Genomic DNA, 20,604 nt, shown 5'->3' on the forward strand with positions numbered 1-20,604 from the left:
CCCGCCAGTCCCCGGGCACAATCTTTCCGTGGGGAGATGGGGGGACATCTCCATCTGGGGAGTGGCGCGCATCCTTTTAACCAGGAAAGCAAAGGTCATCAAGCACACGGCAGTCTTGGAAGGTGAGGTCGGGCACACACTTCTCTCCTGGTTGCCCCAACGAGTAAATGTGTATGATAAAAACAATGACAAAAACACAGGGTATGGGACACTCCATGCTGGGGGAATGAGTGGTTAGTGCAACAGAAAGAACAGGGTCTTGAAGGAGAACCTAGGAGACGGCAGGTGACCTGGGGCTCCTCCGACTGCTGTGAGCAAGTTACATGCAGGCGACATATCGTGCAGGAACAGAGAATAGATTCCTGGCCTGTAAGGCCTCAAAGGAATCATGAGCTGAAGAGACTCCAGGGCCAGCCTAGATATGGCACAGCCTCTTCTAAGATTGCTCTTCCTGCTCCCAACATCAAGCAACAGGGACGGGAGACCACCCAGAGGTGGGCACAGAATGCAGTCAACCGGCCACAACCAAGGTTAGCCAACTACACCCTGAGACACTGTTGGCTCTGACAATTCGGTTACAGAAGAGAGCCCCGTATGGAATGAGGAGAGAGAAGCTATGAAAACTCAATGAGCACAGGAACACCACACTATGTGCTTCATTTATGTTTACTTATGTGTTATTTATTCACCTACTTATATTTTACCTTGCTACATATGACATCTGAAGTGAATGCAGTTTTCAGAATGCGTTACTCCTGGGGTAATTTGTAACCAGGCAAACGCGGTGATCAGCACCAAGGCTGTGGACAGCTCCCTGCCTGGAGTGTTGTTTGTTTGTTTGTTTTTTCCTTACAGACTAGAACTTGTTACTTACATCCTGGGCCCTTATCTGTAAATTAAGAGAATGACTCTTTTCCAATTACACTTTTTTTTTTTTTTTTAAGTTGATGGCTCTGACGCCTGTCAGAGGAATTAACCCTGCTAACAAACAGTCCTGAGCACGTGGTAGGTGCTCAACAAATTACAGTGGAATTGAAATGGATATAATTAAGAAACCGAAATTGACTTCACCCTCCTGAATTCAATAAACCATTTCTTAAAAGGCTGCATTGTTTTAACAAATGGCCTTTTCAAAAGCACCTATAATGAGAGATAGAGAGTGATATGCCGGACGAGGGATGAAAAAGGTGCAGTGCATTACAGATAAAGATTAAAATGTTCTCGAGGCATGAAAAACACGGGAAAGGAGAAAATGCCGTCCATGTCGCACCATTATTTAAAATAATCAGTCTTTGGGGTTCACAGCTGGTGACGTTCATTAGGAGGTGTCAGCGCAACTATCTATCTGAAGTACCCCAGAATGATATATGAGTGGCACCTGGAGTGATTACGGCACACGACGGTCCCAACCCCGATTTTTCTTTCTGTGCAACATCCATCAAGTTAACAAAACTACTCACTACAGAGTAGCTCTGTGCTAAAGATCCCTTTCAATAAAGAGAAATACCTCTCCATTTTCCACAGTGGAGGAGCAGAAGAGATGTTATTTTGATTTGTTTATGGATCAAAGCATTAAGGTCTGTTTTGTTATAGGTGCGCATTAAACACACAGCTTCTCTTCCCACCACTTAAAGCACACGAATTTGATTAAGAGGGTCATTTTTAGAGATATAAATTTCCTACCTGGGATCTAATCACAATGAAAATAGCCTAGAAACCTGATTTCAATGTTTCCTAATAGCTAGTCTCAGTAGGTACCGAGGCCTTTGCTCTCCGACTTCAAAGGGCTGCTGTAACTAATGTTCCCGCCATTAAAAAGGAGAGTTTCACTCGGCTTCATAACTGGAAGGATCGTTCACCTTGAAAATAACGAGGAAAGCAATTGAAGCTCATTATGCCAACATTTTTAAGAAGCTCTGCACTGTTCAAAAATGGGACACAAATTAAGTTTTATGGCGAGCCCTCTGTAAAAAGAGCCTGTTTGCTGTAGTGAAGGGAAGAGCTACGGGAATGGCCAGGAAGCGAGGGATTGGCAGAGTTCCCTTCCTCCTCCCCCTGGATCCCAGCCACCTGAGGGGAAAACCCAGGAAACAAAAACAAAGGTGCCCATGCATAGTGAGCTCCCAGCAAAGGAATCCACCGGGGACGTTAAACTACTGTCAAGACCATGAAGGCACTGTCTTCTCCTAAACCTTCAAGTCTTGACTCTCAAATCTCCTACGACCACCCTCCCAAAACATCAGCACACGAGGATCAGTTCATGGTGGGCTCCACAGAAAAGCTGCCCATTACTCCGGCCACTTTCGATACAGGGATATGAGGAAAGGGGGGATCTTGGAAGGTAAAGGAATGATTCAGTGTTAACTGGAATGATCTTTCCAAAGGTCTCAGGCTCAGACCCCCAGTGGAAAGGAGCCCACGTGGGTGAGACACGTGCTCTGCGAGGTCTCTCACCGACTGCAGAGGCTTCTCGCAAGCAGGTCCCACGCTCTTGACTAATTTCAGAGATAAGGCGATCTCAGGTTGACTCCTTTTAGTCCAATTTCTATAACATTAATGTAAAGCATTTTTGTGAGTACAAATCCTAAACCTGGGAGTCCGGGTGTTTACTTTAACTACATTGTAACTTTTCATTTCTGTAACAGGACTGAAGCCTTCATTTTCACAGCTTTTGTCAGCTATCTGGGCAACAATGTAGCCACATGGGAACAAGGCTACAAATGCACAAACTCTGGTGCTCTGACCTTCCCGTCTCTCTGCATCGCGCTTGGAAAATCGGCTCGCTCCGCATCACAGATTACATGCTAGAGTCATCTTCCTGTGAAGCACATAATCTTTTCAGCCGGCTTTCTAGTAGTCGAGTCACATCTCGAGACAACGCTCGGAAGCCATCACCACCATTCACTGGCTCCCGTGAGCCGCATGCTAAAGAGTCACAGGCCCTTCACCCAGCACCAGAGCAGAGGCGGGGACATCCAAGGTCAGTTCCAGGCACCGGCAGGGGACCAGTCCCTCTGCATAACCCCCCTTCTCTGAAACAGTGTCATTCCCTATGAATGTCACCACACATTTGCAAAGATGTCCCAATGAAACGCTGGGGAGGCTGAGATTTACTTCAAAACCTCTGGGGGGAAACAAGACTGACCAGAACTTGAAAACTTGGGAAGCCCAGGGACGGGTACATGGGCATCTGTTACGCTTTTCCCACCTGTCTGTATGTTAGAAATATTCCATCATATCAATAAAAAGCTAGGTTGAATCCAGGGACAGGGCTGAACTGCCCTCCCTTCATATTTCCACCAAGCTGGGGAATAATTAGAATAATTAGGAAACAGAAGACAATCTTAATTTTATAAAACGCTCCAGAAGCAGCATCTCAGGGGTACACCTGCGAGCAGACGGCGACAGTGACAGCAGCCGAGGTGTCCACACAGGTTGGGGCCAAACACAACCCCATTTTCTGAAAGACACAACTCCTGCTGCAGCCAAAGAGACTCCGCTGGGTCATCCCCAGGCTCCGTGTCCTTTAGAGAGGCAGAGTGGAGCCATCAGAGAAGAAGGATGAGCCTCGACAGACGGGACCCGCACCTGGCAAGGGGAGGCTTCCCCGCAGAGGGGCACTTAGGAATCCAGAAGTCACTGCCAGCTTCCTCGCACGGATCAGCTCTCCATTCCCACTGAAGAGAGGCTCTTAAAGCTATGGAGTGTCTTTGATGTGGAGGCAGATGGAAAGAAATGTGTTAGAGCAAAGTGAGTGTCTCCCATGAGGCATCACGACAGCTGACAAACAGAGACCTGCCCGGGGGCTGCCACTGAGGAGCCCGGAGGAGCCGTGTGGCGATGCCCTTGATCACATGCCCATGAGAACGTTTGCTAAGGGCTGGCACAGTTGGTGGCTTGTGCAACTAAATCCGCTCACATGAAATTCTAAAAATCTAGACATGTGGGGAGTTCATTTGACTGGTTCCACTGGGAACAGGAAACAGGACACAGACAACTATATTTTTTACAAATTAACAAAAAATGGAACAGAGCATGAAAATCACAGCCGTCATGTCTCACCAGAAAGCAGTTTGGCTTTAAATATTTATACCAAAGGTGGCAAAGAATGTTTTGCAAAAGTATGACATGTTTGTGAGAACAGACCAAGCGGAAGGTTTCCACTGAGAGGTCTTTCCTGACACGGAGATCAGACGCCCTGGGCTGCCTGGAGGAAGCAGGGAGCCCGCAGGTGAGAAGACAGGGCTGTCCTCACGATCCCGACCCAGAAAGGGGCCTAGAGCTCCAAGCCTGCAGGGGGCCGCTCCCGTCGGCAGTGCCCTGAACCACCTCCGAGCGGCCAGTGGGCGTCGGCAGGTACACTGGGCTCTCGAGTGCGACTCTGGGGCAGCTTGTGAGACATGAGGCATCAGGCTAATTTGGGCTCATTTAGCCCACGATAATTTTGAATTTACATACGTCATACAATCTCACTTACTATGTTGGTGGGTGCACTTGGAGTGAAGATCAAACTCCTAACTTTGTACTTAAAAAGATACGACTTATTCCACAGTATTATGTATTCTGGTAACTCCTTATTAAGCAAAGCAATTGCTTAGTAAAAAACCATAAATGCTTAATAAAAGCTATAAATGTTTATTTCCACGCTGCTTCCAAAGCAGGCTTTGAGGCCGTCTATGAAAATGACTTGTAGACCAAAAGTGAGAACAGAAATGGGCACTGGAAAGAGGGAGAGGAAGGCCCCGCCAGACACCTGGCTGACGTCGTCACCAGAAATAAACAGGAACTTTCCCTACAAGTCCAGAGACGGCCTGCACGGAGGGAAGACAGCTGCTCTCTTCCTACCTTGATGGTTTTTCCCCAGGAGCAGACCCAGATGAAGTCCTAACATTAGCTTAAGTGTAGGCTCCAGTGCCTTTTATAAAGTGAAATCCAGAACTGAGATCAAAGCGAGCAGGGAAACCTGGAGCCCAGCAGCCCAGAAGGCACAAAGGACTAAGCCAGACCCATACTGAGTTCTCAGTGCAGCCGGTAACTCGGCGAGAACGTCCCCGATTCCCAGGTGTGGGCTGCTGGGCCCTGAAACACCACCAGGCATGAGAATGAAAGAAAACAAACGAAACAGCCAAGCGTCTGGACACACATGGGACAGAACAAAGCCGTGTGCCTTGGCCAGAACCCCACTCAGTCTTTCTCACATCTGCTTCCAACAAACGAGGAAGGTTATGGAATCACGCAAAGGTTTTACGCTTTTTCACAAAAACTGCTTGACAAGTGTGAAATATTAATTCAGTCTGTCCAAAAGGAAAGAAAATGATTAATAAAAGAGGTAGGGAGATAATGTGGGGAAAGGTAAGGTTTTCCTCAGGTTAAATGAGTTGAGAAATCATTACAATTCTTATTACTTTGAGCAGGGCTGGAAGAAACTCCGTCCAAGAATGCAAAGTTCAGGATGTGACAGAACCATCACTTCTAAATTTAAAGAAAACCTCGCATTTTCCTTTGCAATCCTCTCAATAGAAGCGGGTGATTGCCTCCCCAGGACAGACAATCACGCACCGTAATGACCACAATGCATGCTGATTGCCTGAGGGCCCCGGTGCGCGCCCAAATCACAGACCAGGAGGCTCTGCGTCGCTCCTCCATGATCTATCGCCCGTGCCAGATGTCAATTACCACTCTCTCTGTAAGGGCTAAATCTTCCTGTCTTGTCACGGCGCCGTTTTAATTGGCTGCAACCTCCCCTTCTCTCGTCGGGGAGGAGAGGATTCAGAGGGGGCAGGGCCCGCAGACAATGACTAATGTGACAATTTAATGCTTTTCAGGTTCCACTCACCGTGCTGTGTGAAGAGGTCACTGTGGACGATTTCGATCAAGCAGTACAGCTTCTGAATGGTCAGCAACCCCACAGGAACATTTAGGATGAAATCAGTGAACATTTTGCTATGAGGAAAAAAAAACAATGGAAAACATTTAGGGAAATACAGCAAAGTGGCCCCAAGCGCTACAAGGCAGTCTGGAGGGACGCAAGGTCATCCGATGGTCGTTCAGCGCAGCCAAAATGCTGGCTAGTGGTCATTACGCAATATGGGCCAAAACCCTGTCCCAGGAACGATAGCTTAAAATGTTACTTTTTCACTTCATGCCCACTAGAATGACTCTAGGATGAAAGACAGACAATAACTGGAATCAGCTGGGATGTGGAGACGTCGGATGCCTCGGGCCAGGCGGGTAGAACGTAAGACGGTGCAGCTGCTTTGGAAAATGCTTTGGCAGCTCTTCGAAATGTTGAGAATAGTTACCACCTGAGCCAGCATTTCCTCTCCCAGGTATATACCCAAGAGGAATGACAATGGAGCCACACAAAGCCTTGTACAAGGACCACAGCAATGTGATACTGGGGAAGCAGAAACAGCCCAGATGTCCATCCGCTGGTGGATGGACAGACAAACTGCAGTCTGCCCATACAGCTCATCCGGGAAAGGGTAAACTCTGACACAGCCACAACACGGATACACCATGAACTCATCACGTAAGTGAAAGAAGACAGTCACAATGTGCCACACACTGTATGACCCCATTTATACGAAGTGCCCAGGAAAAGCAAATCTGCAAGTACAGAAAGCAGGTTAGGGGTTGCTTAGGGCTGGGGGGGGCGGGGGGGCGGGAGGTGACTGTTAATGGGCACAGGGACCTTACTGGGGTCATGGAACTTTTCTAACATCTGATTATGGTGACGGTCTCACAGCCCTGTAAAAACACTGAAAGCTACGTAACGGAACATTCTAAAACTGGTGAACTTTATAGTAGATAAATTACATCTCAGTAGCAATGTTTTTAAAAATTTACCTTTACAAAAAAAGTGTTAGAAGTGTTAGAAAAGTTCTTCTCAGTAACCAACAAAATGCAAATTAAAACTGTGGATCCTTTCTCGTCAATCATATTGGCGAAGTTTTATACAATAATAACTCTAAGTATTGGCAAAATTTAATAATACAAATACCAAGACCTTTTGGAGGGCAACTGGATGGTAACTATCGAAAATCTTTTAAGAAAATGCAAGACCTAGTCACTCTACTTCTGTTTATGCTAATGATATAAATAAGGGCAGATGCTACAACTAAGCTACAAAAATTCTTATCCTAGCATATGTCACAATAATAAAAAACTGAACACAATGTAGCACCCCTTAGTGCAGCCCAGGGCCTGTCCCTTGGAGTCACAAAGCCTGGGTCGTCTGAAAGCACAGCCCCTCTCCAACTAGGTCGTCATGAACACCTGACTGAGCACTAACATGGGCTAATAACAGCACCTATGTCACACCAGCACTGTAAGATTAATTGAATAATACGTGGAAAGCGCTCTGTGTGAGCCTGTCTTCTGCGGAGAAAGCACATAATCGATGTGTCTATTGTTGCTACTTAGATAAATGGCGGGCCAGCGTGGGGTGGCGCACAGCGAAAGCCATTAGAGATTATGATGTGGAAGACTACCTCGTGCAGTGGGAAAGCAAGTCGTCTTAAGTGCAGGGGACGACTGTAAGGTAATGAACATAGTGCTGAATTTTTTAGGGGTGTGTGTATGTGGGGTACACTAACGAGAGCTAGAAGGATCCAGGTCCATGAAGCTTGAGTTCTCCTGTGATGCTGTTTCATCAAAACAGGAATCACCTTTCTAGATAGGAAAAAATACACACATGGTGTTCAATGTCGTCTTCTTTTTTAAATCAGTATAGAAGGTGCTCAAGAGGCTCACACACGCATAAAGAGCCATGGGACCAGGAGCGGACTGGGCTGGCCCTGGGGAACGGGTCATCTTTGGATCTGTACCCACTGGGCTATAATCTTTCCAAAGAAAATACTGTGACTGTTGATGGACGATGTCCTTCCCTTATAAAGTCATGATCAGTGAAGTGTCACGGCCACCACCACTAGCACGCGTTCCAGAGTGACTGGGGCTCCGACCTCAGCTGACCTGAGACAGAACCCAAACATCCCACAAACCAAACACGCTGAAGAGGAGGCCCGGGAGGACCTTGGAAACCCTTCAGGTCCCTGGGGCTTCTTACCTGAGCTCTTTCGGATCAAACACCAATTTCACATCGTTGACGATCGTTGGCAGGTATTTCAGTGCTGCCCCCTGCAAACCAAGACCAAAAAGATTGCTAAGCCTAATGTAGTTTGGAAAATGTTAATATAGATTTATGATTCCTGTGCAAAACCACACACATACCAAGAGGAAAAAGATCACTTTCTAGGTGAGCAGCTGATGGCTACACATGAAGAAAAAAGAGCAAAGAAAAAACCCTATGACCCACAAACAATAGTGATTTGTTACAATCAACACAGAACGCTAACAGCATTATTAACAGAAGCCCACACTTAGTGCCTGTTGACCAAATGCCCACACCGTGCCAAGCGTTTTCTCCTTAACCGTGACGCGGGACGGCACGGAAGACCTATGCCCTCAGCAGGGTCCCTGACCATTCGGACCACTGCAGCTCTGCCACATCCCGCCACTAAAACGACTGTCTGTGTGTCACTCCAGCTGTCCTGCTGTGTATCTGTGCAGCCCTTAAATAGGAAACATTCTTTTCTGTAGTAACATTATCTCTTATATTGATATTATGTATCTTCTAGAAAAGCTACACTTACAAAAAAATAGAGTGATGGCAACAATGATGCTATTCACTATGCCAGGATCCTTTTATATTGTACCCTTAATTCCAACAGGCTCCTAATAGGAACTTAGCAGAAGGTAAGGAAACTGACAGTGAAAATGTCAATCGATTACTTTGCCCCTGATCACACAACCAGAATTGATCTGAGCTAGAGTTAAAAGGCAGTTCTGTGGGAAGCCAGAGCCTCCGCCTCCTCACCGATACCCTATCTGTTGGGAAAAGTTCCTGGACTTTAAGTGTCCTGACCAGACTGCCCACCCCCAGCTATCACTCTAAGTGACCCCTTCCACCTGCAAGGGGAAACCACCACAGACCTCAGCGCTTCCCAGGCAGGGTGATAAAGGAGCAAAGTTCATCTACAGAATCATTGACTTTTCCCCCCAGATGCTATCCAGTGCCCACCCACCAGATATCAGTATCCCAACTACCTACTGTGAGATGCAACTTTTGAAAAGAGCATTAAATGGAAACAATTTCATTCTGGTTTCAAAAGTCTTGCTTTGACAACCTTAAAGTTGCTTTGAAAAACTAAACAACGTTTATCATGACATTTAATAATAAGCGTTTGCACAGCTGACTGCTCGGACCCTAAAGCGTCTCGTTTAGTCTGTGACGGTCCGGAGGGTGAGGAGGACATTAGAGGACATTGTCATTGGGCACTTTATCCTGTACCCAACTGAGCAGCATCTGCCTACAGCAACTGGATCGATGCTGTCGCAGGACAAAGCAGGCAGTGACAAACTAGACAGGCCTTGTGGCCCACCTTCTGTCAGAGGCCGCGGGCGCTGGGTTAACCAAGGAGGCTGACAACCCCCACCCAATGCCAGGGTCTGTGCTCACTGTGACCCCCAAATCACAGTCAAGCAAAGGGGTGAACCTCCATGACGCCCAGACAGACAGAGCTGCATATAAAACCCCTCTTGATTCTCAAGAGACATCCCAGCTCTTTACTTTCCACCTACAGACGTCACCATCCTCAGCTCCTGGGAGAGCTGGGCTCCCTCCAGCTGGAGGAGCAGCTGGGAGAGGCAGAGGGAACCCGGACACACAGCACCGCAGGCTCTGACTTCCTCACTAAGCCTGTTTCATCTCCACTTGTGTCAGGACGATGTCTAGCTTCCCTCATTTCTGCCTTTGTTTATCTGACCAGAATCTCAAGGGTTTGGGATCCTGCTGGTGCTTCCACAGAGGCGCCCAGTTCCTCTGGGGGGTTCGCGGCTTCACTCAACCCGGGTCTCCTTCCAGCAGAAGGGGCTGCTGCATCAGGAGCTTCCCAAGGTGGGGAGGAGGGCCCCCCACAGATAAAGAGGGGCTCCTGCATGTGGACAGGCGGCAGGTAGACTCTTATCTACAGAAAGATGCCTCCAGACACAGAAGTCCCGGACACAGGCAGGAGGAGCCGCCTGGGCACGAGCCACGGGACGCAGCCTGGGCTCGGGGCCACGTCTGTGCCCACAGCTGGCTGCCAGCGCTCCAGCATTGCACCCAGCGCTTCTTGCTGGCAAAACGTGCAGGCTCACAGCTCCTGCCCCATGCTGGTGAAAGATACTGGTAAACAGGGGATACTCAGCTTTCCAGCAACGCATCCTGGTGCCTCACAGATGCTAGCCATTGCGGCCACTGGGGTTGGCGGGAGAGCGTGGGGACGGGTGCAAACCAACACGACAAACGTCTGCCCCATGCAGGGCTCGCAAACATGACCTTCCATTCGGTGAAAACCCTCGTTTATACAGTCCCGAATAAAGTGACAAATATTCAGTACAATCATCTGTTAAATCATGAAGGAGTTGGGGTAATGGGAATGGAGGGTAATTGAGAGGGGGTTTTTCTGGTTTTGTGTTATTTTTATTACTTTTTTGTAAATCAGTTCATTTAATAAAATCTGATTCAGAATGTGTGAGGCTCTTTTGAATGGAGGGTGAGAGGCCAGGAGGCCAGCATGTCAGGAGCACACCCCCACCCCCACCCCCAGGGTACCTCCCAGGCCTTGGCTAGGTTCCCTGCAGACAGTAGGGTGGTCACTAATCAATTCATTGGAGGTGGGAAGGGGGTAGGGGATGGGAGTTTGGGGGGTGAGGCCTGTGGGATGCACCCTAGAGACAGAGCTGGTGTGGAGAGGGCCTTTTCCTCCATACTCCAAGGCTGAGCCATGAGCCACATACCCTGGGAGAGCACCCCTGGGAGACCAACGCTGGAGATCACTCCTGGGAAAGCACCCCCTTGCCACAGGGCCTAGTCAGAAACATTGAAGGGCACACGCAGAAATTCAGAGGAATTCACTGCTTTTAGCTTTGTCTATTCATGTCCGGTTTTTAAGGTCATAACTGAACTTATCAAATCAATGTTTGCTTTCTAAGAAAGCTATTTCTCAGATTCGACTTTAAACCCATTTGAGTTAACACAATGGCAGTGTAAGTCCTACTCACTTCTGTCTTTGAACTCGGCAAAGTTTTCGCCTGTCCACCCAGGATGGATGAGTTCACTTCTCACTGCATTCAGACCTCGGGGCCACGGACCCGGGTGCCTGACACACGGATGGGCTGAGAACACGCACCTGAGCGCCCTGCACACCCAGGCACACAAAGGCTGCAGGTAAAACCGAAACTACCCCCCAATACCACAAGGCTCCCACCACTGAGCACCGATTAAAAGCCAGCAGGCCCAGGAAAGACACCAGAAACAGAATGAGAGAGAACCTTGGCCAGCAGTAAACTATTTCTATTTACATTAACAGATAGGCCAGTGGCTGAGTGTCCCTTTAAAACTGGGTCCCCTGCTTAATCCCCAGGCAGTCAAGGACTCGGGGTGGCCAACGAGCACTCAGGGCGGAGAGCGAGGTCAGAACTCAACCAACCGGGAAAGACACACAGTGAAACCCCACGTTAGAGGGGGCTGGGGTGACACATGCAAAGGATGAAGAAATGGCAGGAAATGCCAGAAGTTTTCTAATTGCTCGCACAGTTCAGATGAAAGAAATTAAATAAATTTTGCACTTTTCTAAGCAGATTTAATTGCCATGCATCTCATGAGAATGCCAACTTAATCCACACCATAAACCAAAATAAAAAATAAAATGCACTTTCTATCTAGTAGTGGTTTAATGTTCTAAGTGTCTCTCTGGCTAAAAATATTACCACTGATGATTAATAGACGCTATTTTAGGGTAAAGTTCAGGCTAGATTACTCAGTATAATTATTTTAATTAAATCCATTAGCATATCTTTATATAAGACTGCAAGAGCTATCGATGATACAAAATAAGTTTTTCTTGAATAATGTATGAAGCAATTATTAATTTACATATTTCTCGAGAAAACGCATGTTAAAATGATCCTGTTTGGAGGTTCTGAGCTAAACCATAGACGGTCCACAAGTTCTCCTTTCAGACTCTAGTGTTCGTCTTTGGAAGATCTGGGCACAGCCTCTGGAGAACCAGAACGTTCTGATGCAGGAAAACGTAGCAAACCTGGCGTGGCCAACAGACGCCCCTGGACCCGAGCTCGTGCCCCTCACGGGGAGTGGGCGAACGGGCAGGTGGCCGGGCGCGAGGGCTCCACGCGGCGCAAGGGTGGAACCACAGCTCGTGGAGATCGAGGGTCCCGCTGAGCCGCCCGCTGCATGCATCGCAGGGACCCAGAACAGTCCAACGGAAAGGTGCCGAGGACAGCGGTCCTTACTGCTTACACCCCATTAAATGCAGACGGCCTACGTCCTTAGCAACTCACATCCAAAGATACCTCTTCTCTTTGTCATCAAGCTCCTTTAAGTGGGCTCTCGCCTTTAAAATAGCCTTTGCATCTCTGCCGCCAGCGCCACGGTCATTCAAGCACAGGTGACAAGCTAGCAGCTGGAAGGAAGCGTTCCTATGAGCAGTCTCCTCAAATACCGCAAGTTTCAGACCAGAAAGAGAAAAGCACAAACTTACTATGATGGTTTTCAATGAACCCAGCACAAGCTCCTCTACTTAGAAATGGACTTGTTACAAAAGCGGGATCTCAGAGATGTGTGTGGACACCCACATTCACTGCAGCAACATTCGCAACAGCCAAGGGGTGGGAGCGGCCCAGGTGCCCACCGATGGACGGACCGATCAAGCAGATGCGGCGTATAGAACGCTCCACAGGGTGCGTTCAGCCAGCCTTCAGAGGAGCCTCTGACGCCTGCTGCAGCACAGATGGGCCGTGAGGACCTGCTGAGCGAAACACGCCAGTCACAGAAGACGGGCGCTGTGGGATTCCCCTTATACGCCACAGTCAAACTCAGAGACCGAAAGTAGAAGAAGGGTGGCTGCCAGGGGCTGGGGGCGGGAGGGGGCAGGGGAAGCTGTTTAATGGGGACGGGGCTTAGGTTTTCACATGAGGAAGTTCTAGAGCTCTGTTTTCATAACAACATGAACAGAGTTAACCCGACTGAACTGCGTATTAAAGCCTGTTTAGACAGTAAAGTCACCTTACGTAGATTTTACCACAATTAGAAACAAGCAGATAGAGAAACAATGTGTTATATCTTCGCTGGAGAGTATGAACAACAGGTAAGGGGTCTCCCCATGTTCCTCTGGGAGGATGGTATCACTGGCAGAACCACTTTTAGCACCACTGGCTTCTGCCTGTTACCTGGCATGAATAACCCCCTATGCCCAACACACACACACACACACACACACACACACACACACACACAGGGTCACTGTCACAATCAACCAAGGCCCCTGAGGTTCCCAAGCAGCCCCTGGTTGAGAACCACTGGGTCAGACAAGACCGTTCCCACCCATGCGGCTGTATCACTAATGGGTCCCTAGCAGCCTCAGCCCTTGGGTCAGGCTGGCCAGACATGGGCCACTGGTTCGCTCCGGCCCCCAGTGGCTGTGCTATACAGTGACCAGTCTCCACGTGCCCCTGTACGCACAGGGTCGGGAAGCAGAGGCTCAGGTGTGCCTGGTGGGGAGACACACTATTGGGACGAGCACCCTGGCCCACATCTGCTTCTCCAGGTTCCCCAATGCAGGGCACACAGGGGGCCAGACGGGAGTTCCATCAAGGACAGAAACAACCACAAGAGGAAAAGGGTCAGGGTGGAGCCGGCATAACCAGGGGAGTGAGGACAGAGCTCCGCCCTCAGGAGGCTCAGGTGCCTGCAGATTTGGGGCTAAGTGGCAGGAGCCTGTGGAAACACACACAAGGCACCGGGGACAAAGGGGTGAGTTAGCGAACCGCAGACATCCAAGAATAAACGCTCCTCTCTGGAGCCACTGTGCTGCCCTTAACTCCCTAAAATCCATTTGCCAGGAATAAAGTCATGCTAAATAGGAGTATTACTGTAATTGAGGCAAGAATAAATTTGATTTAAATTACTGGACTTTCTTTTTAAATTTTTACTGGCACAGCCGTGTTAACGGGCTCGGGGAAAAATGCACAGACCCTCTAAACACGCCTCCGCAGCCTCCAAATTGGCCACAATCCGTTACCTCTCTAGACGGCTTCCAGGAGGGAGGCAACGCGTGGCTTCCAAATGATGGTGATTTTCTAAAAAACCTTTGAAATGCAGACATCAACAGACAGGACCGTGGTCCTGTCCAAATGCATCTTAAGAGAATGAACGGCAGGGGAGCGGCTTGGAAACAGAGACTGGAGAACATATCACGTCGGGCAGTTTTCTTGATGGCCCGATGGTCACAAAACAGAGCAGGAACAGAAGCGGGCGGAAGGGGCCACTGCAGGGTAACAGAGGCAGGAAGAGGGGAGAAAACCCACAAGCCAGTCTGACTACCAGATGCATGCCCTTCTCCACTTCCCAGCCTCCCGCTGCCCCCGCCACCACTCAGACAAACCATGAGAGGTGATTGTCAAGGGTGGGGAGATAACAGGCAGAGGCCGACCACAGGGTAAAGAAAGGCCCTCTGGGGAGAGGACACTGCAAAAGCAAAGAGGGGCCCCACGGTCTTGGACCCACGCAGGCCTGTCCCGCTCTCACACCAACCCCAGGCCACGTGCACACCAGCTGCCCTGCACCCCAGACACAAACCCACCCACAGTGGGTGGAACTGTGTGTCCCCCAAATATGGTCAAGTCCTAACCCCCAGTCCCCAAGAATGTGAACTTACTGGGAAATAGTCTTTGCAGATGAAATGAAATGAAGATGAGCGTCTACTGGGCTAGGGTGGGCCTGCAGCCCAGTGCCAGTGTCTTTACACAAGAAAGGAGGGGGCTGGGTGCCCGAGGAACGCCCTGTGAAGGCAGGTGGGTGGGTGGGGAACCCGCAAGCCACAAAAAAACGAGGATGGCCAGCAGCCCCCATGAGCTGGGAGAGAGGAAAGTTCCTCCCAGAGTCTCCTCAGAGAGCGTGGCCCTGCTGATGCCAACAGAAGCGCGAGAGGGCGGTTTCTGTTGTTCTAAGCCGTCCATATTATGTCTGTTTCCTGAAGGCAGCCCTGGAAACGCGCACTCCCCCAGCGCCAGGGCCTAGGGCAAGGCCCCTCCACCACCTGTAGTGAAAGACAGAGGTTTGCTTTTGTTTCAATCTGTTTCCAACCAATAGCTCTGTAAAATACAAAGATGACCCAGGCATTCCGAAGCTCCTGGGTCTAAGCCAAGAGAACTAGAAACACGTGTCCAAAAAAAAGCCAACAACACTGCGTACAGGACCGTCCCCAGCAGCGCTATGCGCAAGAAGCAAAACGCGGACACAACCCAGCGTCCGTCAACTGATGAAAGGCCGACGCTCCAACTGCGACAGAATTTGATTCCCCCACCGAGCCAAAGTACTGGCACCTGAAAAATATGCCATGGAACAGATGCCAGACACAAAAAGCCACACATTGCATGACGTCATTTCAACGATATCATTTCAACAATATCATTTCAGCAACGACGTCTCCATAACAGGCAGACTCAGAGGCAGCAAACATTTCCGCAGCGGCCACGTTGGGGGGGGGGGGGGGGGACTGACCAGATCTGGAACAGGGTGATGGAAGTGGCTTGGATACAGACTGGTGACCGTGGCACAATATTGTGAATGTACTAAATGTTCATTTAAAAATAGTTAAAATGGTGCATTTTATGGTATGTATATTTCTCCGCACAAAAAAATTTTGATTAACTGGAAAAAAGAAAATTCTGCCCATGACTGTTAACACTTTCTATTAAATAGCCACAGCACTGCTCTTTCCGTCCTGACTCAGAGACACGTCTGTCACTGGAGCTAAGACAGGTGACTGGCCCACACAACGGTTTCCAGCAGTGACACACCAACACCGTGGAAACAGTGAAGTGCCTCAAACCGCCTCTAAAATGAGGCATGGAATTAGCGAAATAATGATCCCATGGCAGGCGCCTGTTCACCGGGACAGCCACCTCTCCCCTGAAGCATGTCACTATCAGTGCCAACGCCTTTATTAAGCAAGATGTCATACCACCGACCAGGGTAGAAATCCAAGGACAGCCCCCATGTCCCTGTGTCCCCAACAAGGAGCTTGTCCCAAACGCCAGCCCTAAACACGCTCTCACACTTCTCTGTAGTGGTGTGTCCGACTCATGTCTCATCAAACATTTATTATTTAGGTCAGAGGATTTAAATTATGAACACAGAAATTAATAACTATTAAAAAATGTACTCAGACGGACAGTGGGGAATTTTTGTAATCGCTGCCACCCTAACGACAAGCTGCGGGTTAGGTAATTAAAATGTTTTCCGCAGGTCAGATGGTCTCTTCTTCTCCAAGAGAAAAGCGGGTTGGGGAAGATTAATCATCTCGGGAGCCAGACACCAGCCCTGGGCAACGTGTCTCCTGGAGACCAGAGCGTCAGCCCCTCTCTCCCGAGGGTGCTCCCGCACCCTCTCGGCCCACCCAGCCTCATGCAAAGAGCCCTGCGACCTGCAAAGGCGGAAGCCAGCCTGGGGCCCTGCGCTCCAGGGCGGCCTTTCTTTCCTAGTGTCTTAGATGCCGGGGTGGAACCCTCAGTTCCCCTGAGGATCCCGGAGAGGAAGGCAACATACAGTCATTTCAATCGACTTCTCCCAAACCTTGGCTGCAAATCTGTTTTCCCAGGTAGCACTAAAAGGGATAGAATGTACCTCTCATGGTTTCTTTCCTAGTCATGGTTCAAATAAATTCAAGTTTGCAAAGTGCCACCATTGTTGCTACTTTCAGATACAAGAACAGAAATGACAGATTAATTTCAACCAAAACAAGAGTTCACAGAAATATATAAAACCAGGGGGGTATTATATATTGAAGTATCCCCTGTGTGCATAAGCAGTCATCAAGTCAATAGTTTCTACTAATCTCAGGCAGGTGTGTTTAACACGGACACGGAAGCGACATCCAGTGTGCAATCTGGAAAAAAATGGCATTTTGCTCTAGGAGACAGGAGCCTGCTTCCCAAAGTGACTGAGGGACTGAGAAAATGTCACGAGGACGACAGGAAATGGTGCAGTAATAAGCAAGAAAGACAAAAACACCAGCTTCCAATTGATCCGAGGTTTGCGAGGCTCCATAGGGGCCTGAACCCACGATGGAGGAAAATCTGAGGCACCTGGCGGTGGCCGACTTGCCATCAGGTTAAGTGAAATGCAGAATTCCTCTTACAATTACACTTATAATTGCCACACGCGAAACAGGAAACCCGCGGGCTTTCCCTCTGCATTTGTAAAGCATGAGTTAGACCAAATGGGGAAAAACTTTGAAATTAAATACAAAAGCAACTGCCAGAAAATAATTACATTTACTGAAAAATGAAACGACACGATCATCGGAGGAAAGGAAATAATAACTCGGCTCTGGATCTCTGAAGATCTGGAATTTGACAAACACAGCAGAGCGTGAAGAACATGATGCGATTCCCCATTTATTCCCAAGATCTGTACTTGTATCCAAAGGGTCATTTATCTCTTTAATGACCAATTAATACCCAAGTTATTTCAGTTCTACTTTAAATAGATGGCCCTAAACGATGCAAATTTCTAGCTCAGTCCTGTACTTACAATTCATCAGCGTGACTTTGCCAACACTTAGTTGCAACCCCAACCCCCCCAGAGCACCAACCAGGAGCAGGAGACGGGAGATGTTTCCTGGTAACGAAGTCTGTGAACTAAAGTTTCCTGGATGCCCCCAGTCAAGAAGCCCCTCACTCACTCCTACCTCGGGTTAACCTTAATAGGGTTCTGGAAGTAAAATCTAGAATTTCTCAGGGACCCTCCCCTTCTGGACCATGATTCATCCTAACAGCTCCAGGAACCACCCCCCCCAAATATTCTCCCCAAGTGATCCACAGAGCAGCCCCCCCTCAACAACCCCTTGTGCACCATGGACAGCGCTCGGCACGACTTTCTGGGACTTGGTCCACGGCAGGTTAAATCCTCAAAGCAATGACCCATCTTAGCTGAACTTCTCAGCATCCCCTGGAGAAGTTGATGTTTTCTGCGCCGTAGTGAGATTCAGAAAGATTTAGAAACATTATGAACTCTAATCGTGGGAGGGGGCAAAAGCAGGGAAAGCAGAAATATTTTTTTTAAATCTAAAAGCTCATCATTCTATTTATGACAAATGCCAGTCGCTCCAATAATGTGACCAGAAAGCCGTCTAGCAAATTTGACCCCAGGTACACAAAGCGCAGAAAAATCTTTGTCTATAACGTACTTTCTCTCCTGTGTCCTAACATCATAAAGGGACAGAGAAATGACTCCGCTCCAAAGCTCTAAACAGCTCCTTAAAGATTTTAAGTAACTCTTAATGGGTTTTCCTTTCTTCTATGTATCACAGGAATTTGTTTGGAAGATTAAGAAATCACCTTAGGAAAAACAGAGAACAGCGCTCACTAATCATCTCCCATTTAGCCTTTTATGTGAGTAAATAGGGAAATCATTTATAATCACGTCCATTATAAAGAATTCCAATTACCCCACTCTGCTCTGTCAGCTATCCACGGGAAGCGCACCCCCTCACTAAGAAGTCCACTCGGTGAGTTTCTCCTAAGATTGACTCCTGTTTCAATGGCCAAAGGCTTTCTCAGATCAAAGCAGTCAGGTCAGGAGTCGGGAGGAGGCGGCAGTGGCCCCGGGCGCGCAGGGAGGAGGCCCGGCGAGGGAGCAGCTGCGCCACGCGGAGGAGCCCTGGGCCGGCCCCGCCGTTCTCCAGCGCAGGGGCTCGCTCAGGGTCAGCTCCAGCTCCTGCGGTCACTCGTTCAGGAGGTGCAGGGCCCGAGGCATGGAGGCCAGGGGCTCGCCAGCCACGCGCGGCGATCTGCTGGACAGGCGGACGGGCAAACGGCAGTCGCCACACACCTGCTCGAGGCACGTGGGGTGCTCGTGGAGGCCTCTGGGGACAACAGCAGGGAGCACAAGATGCCAGGACAGACTGGAACCAGTGGCTCCTGCCCCGGGGACCAGAGGCTGACTGGCAAGTCCCCTGGGAGGGGTGGCGGGCACACGCATCCCAGGGACAGAAGCCTCTGCGTGCGAAGGCTCTGAGACAGCGAAAGCACGGTGTGGCCAGGGAGTGAGCGGTCCCTTTGGGGGCCGAGCAGAGAGACAGGGGGGCACAGAAGAGCAAGGGGGAGTAAGGCTGACAGGTGCTCAGAGCCAGTGGGGAGGGGACGTGCAGGGGGTGGTGGGGACAGAAGTCCAGGCACATCCCGGCTCCTTCCACTCCAGCCAGACAGCCAGCCGCTGTCACCTCTGGCTCCCCCCCTGGAGCCTCTGTTTGCTCTCCCACCACGAGCCAGACCCCGGCGGACCACCCTGCAGGGCCTGGGAGGATGGGGTGACGTCTACCTGCTGAGGAAGGGGGCGTGTCGGGGAGAAGACCTCATCCCCATGACCACAGTCAACCTTCCCTGGCCTTCGGGGCCGGCAAACCTCATGGTGATGGAGAGAAAAGAGAATCTGAAAGGGCAAAGCCACCTCGTGTCTCAGGGCCGCGGGGGCATAAAAGGGCTGCTGGGTGATGGGCTGCACCCAACAAGAGGACCGCACACTTCAGAACCTTTCGAGCAAACACTCAGAAGGGCTGCATTTATAAAACATAAAAGGCACCTCGGTAAAAGTGGTTTTAGAAAGCACTCCTAAGGCATCCTGATTCTGTGTATCTAAGGCGGCGTGGGAGACCTGGACAGACTCCTAAAATGCTAAACCAAGACACAGGCATCCCCCCCCCCCCCCCCGTCTCGGATTGAGGACAGGAAATGCGTAGTAGTGAGGCTGCCGTCACTCGAGAGGTGACAACCGAGCCAGGTCCATGGGACAGAGGCCCCTGGGAAAGAGATGAAAGCGGACCATGAGAAATGGGTCACGACAGGAAGGAAACAAGAACACGCTGACCCCTTGGGTTGGAGTTGAAGTAGGGAGGGGGCCCAGGGGACCCATCCTTTCTCAGACTTTGGGGACCATGGACGCTTGAGGCAGGCAGGCAGCATCAAGGCGGGAAGTCTCATAGATCAAAACGCTGAGCAAGAACCGTCCCGCACACAGACCGGGAACTGCCAGCAGCCACTTCTTCCAAGAAGGTGACCGTCAGCTGGGCATCGCCAGCCCCATAAAATCATTCTGTCCCCTGGTAGAAGGAAATATAAATGGGTGGATTTGATAATGCTCTGAAAATAGTATTTATTTTGCCATAAACATAGCACGACGGGTTCAGGACCATGTCAAATAGAGACGTCATATTTAATTCACAGAGACAGCAAAGCCTCGTTTAAGTACCGTGGGGAGGTCACGAAGGGTCGAGAGTGAGATCACACCGGACTCGGAGGAGGTCAGGAAAACAATTATGAGCTAACGAGCGGACACTGGGAGAGCGAGAGAGGGGACGGGCAAATTGCAGGCTGGCCAAGGTGATCCTCGCTCCGGACAAACACAAGCCCAAAGGTGTCATTTTAAAAACAATCAATTATTGAGTAGGAAAGTCCAGACTCAAACACGGAATAAATAAA

At 49.5% G+C, this 20,604-nt stretch overlaps 1 protein-coding gene across 4 annotated transcripts in view; it reads right to left on the reverse strand.

The window, feature by feature from the left end:
- DOCK1 (dedicator of cytokinesis 1) overlaps positions 1-20,604 on the reverse strand; it is a 288,043-nt gene that overhangs the window by 175,258 nt on the left and 92,181 nt on the right. For all 4 annotated transcript variants that reach the window (XM_081157827.1, XM_081157826.1, XM_081157829.1 and 1 more), the window contains exons 24-25: positions 8,069-8,139; positions 5,837-5,943 (exon numbers count right to left, since the gene is read on the reverse strand). In XM_081157827.1, the coding sequence (XP_081013953.1) occupies positions 5,837-5,943; positions 8,069-8,139 (178 nt within the window). The remainder of the gene's footprint in view (positions 1-5,836; positions 5,944-8,068; positions 8,140-20,604) is intronic.

Source organism: Miniopterus schreibersii, assembly GCF_964146895.1.
Source record: "Miniopterus schreibersii genome assembly, chromosome: 14".
Classification (NCBI taxonomy): Eukaryota; Metazoa; Chordata; class Mammalia; order Chiroptera; family Miniopteridae; genus Miniopterus; species Miniopterus schreibersii.